This window comes from Hemiscyllium ocellatum, chromosome 1 (assembly GCF_020745735.1).
Source record: "Hemiscyllium ocellatum isolate sHemOce1 chromosome 1, sHemOce1.pat.X.cur, whole genome shotgun sequence".
NCBI classification, from domain to species: domain Eukaryota; kingdom Metazoa; phylum Chordata; class Chondrichthyes; order Orectolobiformes; family Hemiscylliidae; genus Hemiscyllium; species Hemiscyllium ocellatum.
The window spans coordinates 37,733,482-37,747,376 of record NC_083401.1 but is presented as its reverse complement, the minus strand read 5'-3'; the positions used below and the strand labels follow the sequence as shown (position 1 = coordinate 37,747,376).

The following is a 13,895-nucleotide window of genomic DNA, read 5'->3' as shown; positions in this document are numbered from 1 at the left end:
GAAAATCCATTAGGAGGTGGCTAAAACTTTGTTATTAGTTCTCAAGGAAATTATTGATGAAAGAGAAAGAGCTGCAGAAGCAGAGACACATCAGGAATAAACTGCATACAGTAGGACCAGCCTGCCAAAAGTACCACCATCAGCTGCGTGGAAAAAGTCAAAACAAGAAGGCAGATAAAGCCATGGAAGTATGAAAGATAATTAGAGTTTTAAATCTGTGGCTTTGAAGGGCCATGAGAATGTCACAAAATGTGATATTTCACACAAAGACGATGTGATGCAATACAGGCTACATATAATAGGATTCTGGATGTGTTAACCTTTGAAGAGAGTATAGAATGGAGATCCGACAAAGTGGTGACAAATTACACTGATGTAGGCTTTAACAAGAAAGTTTCACTGCAGATACAGGCTACATTTGGGTTTTGGAAATCATAATTGATGGAAAGGACGTGGGTTGCAACCTCATCTCTAATGCAATAAACTTTATATGGACATTCTGAAAGCTAAGTCCCAAATCTCAATACTTTAAAAAAGAAACCAAGTTGAAGCAAATCAAAATGCCCAAAAATTTACACCACCAAATTATGACCTAGGGAATAATCAAGGCTAAACAAGGCAGCAATTTACAAAATAATCTAATATAAAAAATATATTATGAATGCACTCACTTGCTGGGATCATCTTTATACAAAAATGTACATCTGCACAATATTCACAAAATAAAATTAAAAAAGGCAGTAATTTGAGGTTGGTAGAAGAGGGTGCACAACATTAATGGATGGACAGCAGCAAGCCTGCTTATAGAATACCACAAAGTAGAGCATCAAAATACGACTTACTTTAGAAAAATGATTAGTGGTATTTCAGAGTAATTGTACACAAATATCACCTCAATTGAAAGGAATACCTGACAAGTTCACTCAAAGATAAATAAAAGTAGGGAAAATTAATCATGATGGGGAAACTACAACATTACGAGAATAATATCTTACGTGGGCAAGTATACACTCCATGCAAAACTTTTGGCAAATACTAGGTATGACTCAACAGTTGAGCAACATCCATTATCAATTTATTTTAGATGGTGCTGTGATTTTCAGCTGTTTTCTGCCAACTTTATTTTCCAAAAGTGAAAGACACAAGTATAAACTCGATTAGTATATGATTCTCATTCAATTCTCCAAGTGAAATAAATCTCAATGTAGAATAAGACTGATATCACTTCACATCAGGCTAACCCCTTGTGATAACCTATCTCTAGCTTTTTCTTTGATTTAGAAATTTTAAATGAAGTAACTTCCAATTAAGCACTCTAGTGTCAACTGTAGCTGTACTTATAACAATTTGCCCATATACACTGAGACTGGCACAATATGAAGGGCTTGAATGGGGAGGAATTTGGTCAGTGTGTTCAAGAAAACTTTTTCAATCAATACGTAGATGGCCCTACTAGAGAAGGGACAAAACATGACCTCCGCATGGCAAATAAGGCAAGTGAGTGGGGTATTAGAAGGACAGCACTTTGAGACCAGAGACTATAATTCTATTAGTTTTAAACTAGTTATGGAGAACGATAGGTCTGGTCCACGAGTTGAAGTTTTAAAGCGGGGCAAAGCCAATTTTGATGGTATCTGATAGGAACTTCCAAAAGTTGATTGGGGGGGGGGGGGGGGGGGGGGGGGGGTGGGAGGCTGTTCGCAGTAAAGGGATACCTGGCAAATGGAAGGCTTTCAAAAACAAGATTATGAGAGTTCAGGTGACAACATATTCCTGTTAGTGCTAAGGGCATGGCTGGCAGGACTAGGGAACAGTGAATAACTGCAGATATTGAGGCTCTGGACAAGAAAAATGAGGCATATGAATCTCTTGAAGACTATATGGGGTCTTAAGAGAGAAATCAGGAAGGTAAAATGGGGACATGAGGTAGCTTAGGCAGATAAAGTTAAGGAGAATCCAACAATATTCTGCAAGTATATTAAGGGCAAAAGAGTATAACTAAGGAGAGAATAGGGCCCCTAAAGGATCAACCAGGCCATTGATGTGTGGAACACTGGAGATGGGCAAAATCATAAACAAATGTATTTACTGTGGTGAAGGACATGGAAGCTAGGGAACTCAGAAAAGAATCGAAACTACAGAAAAATAGGTGCTAAAGGTCTTAAAATGGAAAAAAAAAAGTAGCTAAATCCCCAGGATCTGATCAAGTGCATTCCAAGACATCATGGGAAGCTAGGAAAGAAATTGCAGTGCCCTTATCAAAAACATTTGCATAACTGACGGCCACTGTTAAGGCACTGGGAGACTGGAGGGTGGCTAATGTTGTGCCATTATTGAAGAAAGGTTGCAAAGAAAATCTAGGGAACTACAGACTGGTTAACCTGACATCAATGCTGAGTAAGTTTTTGCAGGGGGATCCTGAAAGACAGGATCTACGTGCATTTGCAAAGACAAGGACTGCTTAGGGACAGTCAACATGGCTTTATGCATGAGAAATCATATCTCTCAAACCTGATTAGATTTTTTAAACAGGTGACCATGATGATAGATGAAGACAGAGCAGTCAACATTGTTAAAGGTCTTGCTAAAGTCCACATTGACAAAGTTCCTCAAGGTAAGCAAGTTAGTAAAGTTAGATCATTTGGGGTCCAGGGAAGCTAGCCAATTGGATACAAAATTAGCTTGATGGCAGGAGACAAAGGATGATAGTAGAAGACTGTTATTCAGACTGGAGACCCGTGACCAGTTATTCGAATTTCAGATTATCTGAACAAGATATCAAGGTCCCATAAAAACATTACATCAAAGAGATGTTACAGACACTGGTGCGATGATTGTGTCTTTTGTTTACAATGATTTAAAGTGAATTTGGATTACCCTGTACTGAAGAACATGGAAAAACAATGGCAAAAACAAAGAAACACAAGCACCTCAAGCAACAGCGACCGGACATTTTTTATGTAAGGATTAGTTACACAGTCCTTTGCAAAAGTAAGTACTTTATTCCTGTCACTTTACTGGGCTGCTCATGAATAAAATGACAGAGAAAGTAAACATATTAGGGAGGTGGTGCTTATGACTTTCTATCACGACACTGAGTTCAAAGGAAACTGACAAATGCTCCCCACTCATCTCTTTTGGATAATCGAGGTTGTTCTGTAAACGACTTGGTTGAGAATATCTTAGGCATGACTAGTAAGTTTGCAGATGACAGTGAGTGAGAGAGGCAGGGTAGTTATCATGGGGGACTTCAACTATCCAAATATTGACTGGGATCACTACAGTACGAGTACTATAGATGGGCCAGTTTTTGTCCAGTGTGTGCAGGTGGGCTTCCTGACACAGTATGTAAACAGGCCAACAAGGGGCGAAGCCACTTTAGATTTAGTACTGGGTAACGAGCCTGGCCAGGTGTTAGATTTGGAAGTAGGTGAGCACTTTGGAGACAGTGATCACAATTCTGTCAGGTTTACTTTAGTGATGGAAAGGGATAGATGTACTCCACCGAGCAAGAGTTACAGCTGGGAGGAAGGGAAATTACGATGCAATTAGGAAAGATTTATGAAGCATAGAATGGGGGAAGGAAACTGCAGGGGATGAGCACATTAAAAATCCGGAGCTTATTCAAGGAAAAGCTCCAGTGTGTCCTAGATAAGTATGTACCTGTCAGGCAGGGAGGAAGATATAGAACGCATGAGCCGTGATTTACTAAGGAAGTGGAATCTCTGGTCAAGAAGAAGGAGGCGGCTTATGTTAGAACAAAATGTGAAAACTCAGTTAGAGCGCTTGAGGGTTACAAGGAAGTCAGGAAAGACCTAAAAAGAGAGCTCAGAAGAGCCAGGAGGAGACATGGAAGCTGTTGGCGGATAGGATCAGGGATAACCTTAAGGCTTCCCATAGGTATGTCAGGAATAAAAGAATGACGAGAGTTAAATTAGGGCCAATCAAGGATAATAGTGGGAATTTGTATGTGGAGTCAGAGGAGATAGGGGAAGCACTAAATAAATATTTTGACAGTGTTCACTATAGAAAATGAAAACATTGGCGAGGAAGATACAGAGATACTTGCATCTAGACTAGAAGAGACTGGTTCATAAGGAAGAGGTATTAAAAATACTACAGAGTGTGAAAATACACAAGTCCCCTAGGTCGGATGGGATCTATCCTAAGATCCTCTGGAAGCAAGGGAAGAGATTGCCGAACCTTTGGCATTGATCTTCAAATCACCATTGTCTACAGGAATAGTGCCTGAGGACTAGAGGATAGCAAATGGGGTTCCCTTGTTCAAAAAGGGGAGTAGAGACAACCCTGGTAATGACAGACCAGTGAGTCTCACTTCAGTTGTTGGTAAAGTGTTGGAAAAGGTTATAAGAGATAGGATTTATAACCATCTAGAAAAGAATAATCTGATCAGGGACAGTCAGCATGGTTTTGTGAAGGTTAGGTCGTGCCTAACGAATCTTATTGAGTTTTTGACAAAGTGACCAAACAGGTAGATGAGAGTAAACAGGTTGATGTGGTGTATATGGACTTCAGCAAGGTGTTCAATTAGGTTCCCCACAATAGGCTATTATACAAAATGCGGAGGAATGGGATTGTGGGAGACATAGCAGTTTGGATCAGTAATTGGCTTGCTAAAGAAAACAGAGAGTTGCAGTTGATGGAACATGTTCATCTTGGTGTCCAGTTACTAGTGGCGTCCCGCAAGGGTCAGTGTTGGGTCCACTGCTGTTTGTCATTTTTATAAATGACCTGGATGAGGGCTTAGAATGGTGGGTTAGTAAATTTGCAGACGACACTAAGGTCGGTGGAGTTGTGGATAGTGACGAAGGATGTAGTAGGTTGCAGAGAGATATAGATAGGATGCAGAGCTGGGCTGAGAGGTGGCAAATGGAGTTTAATGTGGACAAGTGTGAGGTGATATGCTTTGGATGGAGTAATTGGAATGCAAAGTACTGGGCTAATGGTAAGATTCTTGGGAATGCAGATGAGCAGAAAGATCTCGGTGTCCATGTACACAGATCCCTGAAAGTTGCCACCCAGATTTACATGGTTGTTAAGAAGGCATACAGTGTTTTGGCCTTTATTAATAGAGGGATTGCGTTTCAGAACCAGGAGGTTATGCTGCAGCTGTACAAAGCTCTGGTACGGCCACACTTGGAGTATTGTGTACAGTTCTGGTCACCGCATTATAAGGATGTGGAAGCTTTGGAAAGGGTGCAGAGGAGACTTACTAGGATGTTGCCTGGTATGGAAAGAACGTCTTACGAGGAAAGGCTGAGGGCCTTGAGACTATTCTCATTAGAGAGAAGAAGGTTGAAAGGTGACTTATTATGACATACAAGATAATCAGAGGGTTAGATAGGGTTGTCAGGGAGAGCCTTTTTCCAAATATGGGGACGGCAAACATGGAGGGACGCAACTTTAAAGTGAGGGGAGATAGGTATAAGACAGATGTCAGAGGTAGTTTCTTTACTCAGAGAGTAGTAAGGGTATGGAATGCTTTGCCTGCAACGGTAGTAGATTCGCCAAGTTTAAGTGCATTTAAGTTGTCATTGGACAGGCACATGGAATACTGTAGGTGGGAGGGGCTTCAGATTAGTATGACAGGGCGGCGCAACATCGAGGGCTGAAGGGTCTGTACTGTAATGTTCTATGTAAAATTGGTGGTATAGTGGATAGTGAAGGAGGTTATTTAAGAATACAATGGGATCTTAATCAACTGGGCCAGTGGGCTGAGGAATGGCAGATGGAGCTTACTTCAGATAAATGTAAGTAGAATATCGACAAATTGTGACCAGGAGGCCAGAGAAGAATAAGAGGTCCTACATGTAGAATCGTATTCTGAAGGTTAAGTGAACAGTATGGTAGCTGGAAGGAATACTGCCAAATTGATGGTCATCTCTCAATGGGACTTTCATTTTAATTCTAAACAGTTATTACATCAGATAAATATCACAATCTAGCTGTCCACCTAATGTTCATCTGGCTTTATAAAATTTTAATGGAAAATTAGATGTCTTGGAGATGTACAGCATGGAAACAGACCCTTCTGTCTAACCCGTCCATGTCGACCAGATATCCCAACCCAATCTAGTCCCACCTGCCAGCACCCAGCCCATATCCCTCCAAACCCTTCCTATTCATATACCCATCAATTCCAACACCAACAGATCAACTGTTGTAAGTGAAGTTTTTGTTTCAGTGTGGCCTGCTCATTATTAATAGGAAGCACTCTAACACTATACTCATCTTTTGGATATCACTTTATAGAATCATGACACTGGAAGCCATTTGGCCCTTTGAAACTTTTTCTACCACTTTAGAAGAGCTTTCCAATTAATCCCACTCCATTACTCTTCCCCCCTTAGCCCTGCAAGTATTTATCTAATTCTCTTTTGAAAACCTCTACCACCCTCTCTGACAGCGCATGCCCAGTAATATTCTGCTAAATATGTGCTGTGCTGTCTACTAGGAACCTTATGTTCATATTCTACGCCTATGCAGGTGTCCCCGTTTCCGTGGGTAATATGTTCCAAGACCTACTGTGGATGCCCAAAACCACGGATACTAGCAAACTCTATCATGTAAATGGGAAACTTACTTTCCAAGCAGCCCCCTGGAATTATTTCTGGAATATTCCATGTAATATTTTTGGGCTGCAGTAAACCTCGGATAACTGAAACTGCGAAAAGCAAATCTACGGATATGAGAGTTCTACTTTATAAAGCCAAAGATCCAATAAGTTTTCTCAAAACTCTTCTCATTTGCACTATCAAAGACTCGTGTACATAATACTGGAGGATTCTTTGGATTGCTCCACTTTAAAACTGTACCACATAGTTTACATTGCATCTCATCATTCTTTCTGCAGAAATGAATCACATCATCAAACTTCACCTACAATTGGTTTGGCAAAACATTTCTGGACCAAACTCGATGCTCTCCACCATTCAATGCTGCTCACGACAACAAAAACAACGTCTCAGCGAGAGCTTTTCATGAGATTTTTATACAAATATTCAATTGTTACAACACTGGTAAACTCTCCTGGTTAATTTAATCCTAGCAACACAGAAAGATTTATCCCGTGCAGTAATTGGTGAAAATCCGAGAGGCCAAGAACAACTTAAAGTAAAAATTAACAACTTTATTTCTTGAAATCTAACAGAGAATAATAAACTAATAACTATTTACAACTCGTTCCTCTAACCTTTTACTTTCCCTTTTATAATACTAGTCCAATAAAAAACCCCCGATTAAGATTTACTGAAAAATTCAAATTTCAAAACCAGCCAGTTGTCAAATCTTCTCTTTGCAGTTTTTTTCTCCAGGTCAGTGTCAATGCTTTTCTCTGTGCAAACTCCTTGCCTAGACAGGTACTTCTCAGACTCTTCTGACTAGCAGGCTACATCTGTTGGTCTTGTGGCAGGTCTCTTCCCAACTGTTCAATTTTCCCCTGTCTTTGACTCCTAAAGCATCAGATTGTGTCACTGGCTTTTAAGATTGTTAATACACTAAATTCAAACTTGATTGCAATTTGGTGTTTTTTGGGGTATAATTTAAACTGATTGATCTAATTCAAATCTGTTTTTGTTTCTAGGCAACTAGCTTCACAAACTTCTGGACCACATGCTACACTGTACCTTGCTGAGAACACTTGGTACTGTCTGGTAGTTCTGCTAGCTTTTAACTTTCTTAAAATAACAGTACACCCACATCTTTATAACACAATGAATACTTCTTTTACCTATTTCTTATCCCAACTCCTCTTTGAAAGGTATCACCACCTTGTTAGGATAACTCAAGAAATTAGCAATATTTTGTGAGAAGTCGACAGACAATGAAGGGAGGCATAACTTTTGGCATTGACCCAATGAGCTGAATGACCTCCTCTGTATCAAAAAATCGCTCGGTATGAACATCTCAGCTTTATCCTTTATATGCTTGCTACTGTACATTTCTCTTCCGTGTGAAAAACAAATTGTATTCCCTCTCTCTTTGACAGGCACCCTAGTTAATATTTTATTAATACAAATGGCATTATAAAAGCTGCTTTACCTATTAGGATTTCCTCATTTCACCTGTCTGAAATAAAGTTGCCAGAGGTTCACTTATACAATACGCACAAAAGCATAATCAATTCATACTTCCATGATCACTTGTAATCAGGTTGATCAAACACTGCAAAGACCAGAAAGATAAAGATGATAAAGCCAGACTAAAGCCAGGTTTTTAAAAAAGCTAATTGAAGGAAACACCAGTGATTCAGTGGAGAAATTATTCAAGACAGACGAATATTATTAATGCATGTTGAAAACTTGGGTATAGTTAGATGTAAAAGCAATAGTCCAGTATACGAGAAGGATGCTGGCTTCAGAACACCCTGAAAAATTCTCCATATCCTTCATTCTATCTTTTATATAGTAAAACAAAATTTAAAGAACTACTCACTCTTGACTGCCCTCCCAATCAGACACAACGTTTCTGTGTCATGTCTATGTTGATGTAAACTTGGAGCACGGAGACAAAACATCTCTGGACCCAACTCAATGCTCTCCATCATTCAATGCTGCTCACAATAACAAAAACAATGTCTCAGCGAGAGCTTTCTATGGGATTTTTACATGATTACTCAATGAATAGTTCTTTTACCTTTTTAATTCCCCTGAACTCTTCTTTGAAAGGGATCACCACCTTGTTGGAATAACTCAAAAAGTTAGCATTACTTGTGTTAGAAGTTGACAATGGAGGGAGGCACAACTTCTGGCTGAATGACTTCCTCGATACCAAAGATGGCCTGGTGTGATCACACCTTTATCTTTTACATGCTTGATCTACAGACATGCACAATTCCAAAATGACCCTTTAGAAACAAAGGAGGTCAAGAACAACTTTTCTTTCTCTCGTCCAGAGGTGAAGATTTTTATAGCAATATCCCTCCTGGCCAAACTGACAAAAAACTAACTCAACACAGATTGTGGTCTGCATGACATAGTAACCAAATGGCTTAATGAACTGAGCTATAATTTTATTTATACTTATATTCAAATTCAATCCATCTGTTCTGCTCATCAAACTAGTATGGTGGCATAATGCACACATTATATTTAAAACCAAAACCACAGTAAAATTAAAAATATTTTGAAAAATATATGTATTCTTTTCAAGAACACAGGACAGAACCAGAATCTAAGTTAATGCCACACTATGCAACAGCACATACCTTAGCAATAAACATATCTCATTCAGGCTACTCATCCAGACTTAGATTAGATTCCCTACAGTGCGGAAAGAGGCCCTTTGGCCCAACAAGTCCACACCGACCCTCCAAAGGGTAACACACCCACACCCATTCCCCCTGACTAATGCACCTAACACTATGGACAATTTAGCAAGGCCAATTCACCTGACCTGCACATTTTTGGACTGTGGGAGGAAACCGGAGTACCCGGAGGAAACCCACGCATACACGGGGAGAATGTGCAAACTCCACACAGACAGTTGCCCGAGGTGGAAATTGAACCTGGGACCCTGGTGCTGTGAGGCAGCAGTGCTAACCACTGAGCCACCGTGCTGACCATTTCACTGGTCATTTTCTGCTCTGTACTGCCACTCATCATTGTTGCAATTGTGGAGCAAAAGAATGAAACTGATCTTGTGCCCCAATGTCATTCGGTGTTAACAAACCTATGCCATCAAGTTTATAGTGTTGGCTATTCTCAGTAACAAAATGCCATGGCTAAAACTAACAATTTGCTACTATACTGTATGTTGTGACCCAGATATTCCTGCAGGGACACAATTAGTTTCTTCTTCTCCACAGTCTAAAGTCACATGTAGATATAAACTTACACAAATGTACTAACTTACCTGATTGTGATCCATGATCTATCCCTACTTGTATTGCAATTGCTTAAAATTATGTAGGTTATACTTTTACCAATTTAATTAAGCTAAAGAGCAATTGTACTCAGCAAGTAGAGTTCCCTAAGAAAATGAATCACTTTGTCAGTGGGATTATTATAAATTTCTAGTTCATTGCAATTTGTAAAATCATTAAACCCTTACTCTTCCATTCTCTAAAATATTTTACACGTCGAGCATCCAACTGAAACGGTCACCACGTTATAGCATTGAATAAAATAGTCTAAGTAAAAAGCATCAGAATGGTACTACTACAAATGTAATCAATGGAATTTAAATGCCCACTTATAAAGTCAAAGTCTGTTTTTAACAATGGCCCCATTTCATGCATACTTCAATTAAGAAAAGTCAAAAAGCTGTCACTTTATCAAATGTTCTTGGAAGCTGAGGCACATAGCAACACTTATTTTACTCCCCAAAGCAGGGGGGGTGCAGGAAAAGGAACTGTATGTTAAAGGAAATAAAAATGTAACAGCGGTATCATGGGAAACCATGAAATAAACATGATCTCTCCAACAAGTAGTTTTTTTTCCCATTCCAGATTTTATGCTTTATTTGTAGAACAGAAAACCAAAATCCAAGTGACTAATCTGTTATAACCAACAATATTAATAAAAACCATCATAAAACAATATATAGATTACGAATTTTTATTTCATTTTGAAAGCAACCACCTAAAAGCAAGAAGAAGTTAACTTCAATCTTTCATGAATTTTTAAATCACTATTGCAAAGAAGTTTCTTAAATACCTGGAATCTCTGCACTAATCGCCCTCTTGCCATTTCCTGAGACCTCATCCTCTGATGAACTTGTGCTGGAGTCACATGTCAAGTCACTATCACTAGTACTGCTGTCCTGCAGCAACGTGTACTTTTTCCTGGCTGCCGCTTCACGTTTCTGCCGTAGTAATCGTATCCGTTCCTTTTGTTTCTGGGTTCTAATCTTTGACACACGGCCATTTTGTTTGTCATTTGATGAGCGATTCTTCTTAGGAGCCATGGTTGAAGTTTCACTCTCAGACCTGGATCGCCGTGACTTTCTGCCGATCGCGGGACCAGATCCAGCCGAAGGATCTTCGTCCACAGCCACATTTGCCTGAGGTGCCTCATTCTCCTCGACAGATGAAAGTGTGTCAGAGTCTGCCAAATGACCACTGGACGAAGGAGAAACCATGCACTGATTTGAAGAGTCGCTATCATAGGTTGCGCCAGTTGTTTGTTTATCACCATCTGCAGATGGAAGCTGGGATTCAGAAGAGTCTTGCCCAAGTTCCATCAACAAACAAGGTTCAGCAGACAGTCCACTTAGCTTTGGTGGACAGCTATGGTTGTCTTTTCTCAATTTGGCAGATGAGGTCTCTTTCTGAATTGACCCATCATCTTCTTTATTGGTGTCACTAACTTTTGTCTCAATACCTTTCGTTGAAGCATCAGCTTCCTCAATACCATCCTGGGATGAGAAGTCTGCCTTCTCTGCTGCTTCCATCTTCATGTCACTTAGCTCAAGTACTCTCTATCAAATACCATAGGGCACAGACTGGCACAGGATTAAGATTTAAAGAAACCAGGGAAACCTATAGAGAACAAAGAATTCATAGATCAGGTACAAAAAAACGATAATTCTTCATTAGATAAATTTGTTTTCACTTGTGCATATCATTGTCCATTCAACTCCGACAGGGGTTAGCTCAGTTGGCTGGACAGCCAGTTTGCAGTGAAGAGAGATTCCAGCAGGGCAATTCAATTCCCATATTGGCTGAGGTTACCTTTCTCAACCTCTCCCCTCATCTGAGGCATGGTGACCCTCAGGTTATATAACCACCAGTCACCTCTCTCTAATGAGAGAGCAACTATATGGTCTGGTAGGGTTATGGTAACTTTACTTTATCATTATTTAACCTGACAATAGAGAAAATCCATCACCTTGCTTAAGAAACCACACAGGAAAGAAATTCTTTCATAAAAGTTGATGACGAAAATCTTAAATAAAATCAAAATGCTAAAAGCCCTCACCAGGTTGGGCAGTCCCTTTAAAGAGCGAAACTAAAAGAATATATCGAAGCGCTACAGGGTCGAGGAGTAACAGAAGTTTAATTTAGATAAAAATGAGATGTTGCATTTTGGAAAGGAAAATTAGGGTAGAACTTATACATTTAATGGTAAAGTCCTGGAGAGTGTTGCTGAACAAAGAGACCTTGGAGTGCAGATTCATAGATCATTGAAGGTGGAGTCACAGGTAAATAGGATAGTGAAGGCGGCATTTGGCATACTTGCCTTTATTGAGCAGTGCACTGAGTATAGGAATGAGAGGTCATGTTCCGGCTGTACAGAACACTACTGGAATACTGATCTCCCTACTACAGGAAGGAGGTTGTGAAACGTGAAAGGGTTCAGAAAATATTTGCAAGTACAATTACAGCATTTAAAAGGCATCTGGATGGATATATTAATCAGAACATTTAGAGGGATAGGTGCTAAATGCTGGCAAATTGGACTAGATTAACTAAACTAGATTTAGGTTGGTCGGCATGGACAAGTTGGAGCAAAAGGTCTGTGTCCGTGCTGTATATCTCGATACACGTTTGAAATATTGCAGGCAATTCTGGTGTCCCTCCTACAGGAAGGATGTTGTGAAACATGAAAGGGTTCAGACAAGATTTGCAAGGACGTTTGGAGGATTGCGGTATAGGGAGAGCTGAATAGGTTGGGGCTGTTTTCCCTGGAGCATCAGAGGCTGAGGGGTGAGGAGCATGAATAGGGAAAATAGACAAGATCTTTTCCCCAGGGTGGTGGAGTCCTGAACTAGAGGGAATAGGTTTAAGGTGAGAGGGAAAGGGGTAACTTTTATACGCATGTATGGAATGATCTGTTAGAGGAAGTGATGGAGGCTGGCACAATTACAACATTTAAAAGGCATCTGGCTGGGTATAAGAATAGGAAAGTTTAAAAGCGAAATGGGCTATGTGCTGGCAAATGGGACTAGATTAATTCAGGATATCAGGTTGACACGGATGAGTTGGATCAAAGGGTCTGTTTCCGTGCTGTAATCTCTATGACTCCATGTCATCAGAACTGATCTGATGAAAAGAAATCACAGGTTTGACATATTAAGACACTATTTCTCTCTCCATAGATACTGTTAGACCTGTCGTGATTTCAGCAGATTCTATTTTCCATAATTCATAACACCTTCCTCTTGTTTGATATACAGTGTCTGGCAGTGTTAAATCAATTTTTCTAATTTTGTTTCCTGTAGGAGACTTGCAGTTTCAGTTTTATATAATGGAGTTCTTGCTAACCTGCTCATAAGTGTTTAAAAATGTGAACCTATCATATATTCTCAGATGTACAGTTTTGCTCACTTCATTCGGTTTCCTGCTCAGTCCAAAAATTGTACAAATCAAGTGGCTTGGCCATGCTAAATTGCCCATAGTGTCCAGGGATATGCAGGCTAGGTGGACTAGCAATGGGAAGTGCAGTGGTACAGGGATGTGGTGGTTATAGATGGGATGCTCTTCAGAGGACTGGTGTGGATTCGATGGGCCAAATGGCCTGCTTCCACACTGTAGGGATTCCATGCACACGATTTAGAACTGTTCCCTGTTTTGGTGGTGGTGGTGGTTGGAGAAAGGGATGCTGAAATCATGCTATGTGTTTTTTCCAGGAAAAAAGCAAATTAAAGAAATGCTTAAAAAGTTGAAGTGCCGGTCTCAATTTAGCCTCGTCTTGGTGACAAAATGTATTTATTCTGGGCGTAATAATAGTTCAAATATAGAAGAGGAAGAGAGATCAACCAAGTGGAGATACACAATATTTCCAACCTTTAGATTAGATTACTTTCAGTGTGGAAAGAGGCCCTTCGGCCCAACAAGTCCACACCGACCCGTCGAAGCGCAACCCACCCATACCCCTATCTAACACTAAGGGCAATTTAGCATGGCCAATCTTTGGACTGTGGGAGGAAACCGG

At 40.0% G+C, this 13,895-nt stretch overlaps 1 protein-coding gene across 2 annotated transcripts in view; it reads right to left on the bottom strand.

The window, feature by feature from the left end:
* Positions 1–13,895, bottom strand: part of ark2n (arkadia (rnf111) N-terminal like PKA signaling regulator 2n) — a 120,300-nt gene that overhangs the window by 66,913 nt on the left and 39,492 nt on the right. For both annotated transcript variants that reach the window (XM_060846773.1, XM_060846699.1), the window contains exon 3: positions 10,677–11,500. In XM_060846773.1, coding sequence (XP_060702756.1) covers positions 10,677–11,418 — 742 coding nt within the window. In that variant the 5' untranslated portion in view covers positions 11,419–11,500. The remainder of the gene's footprint in view (positions 1–10,676; positions 11,501–13,895) is intronic.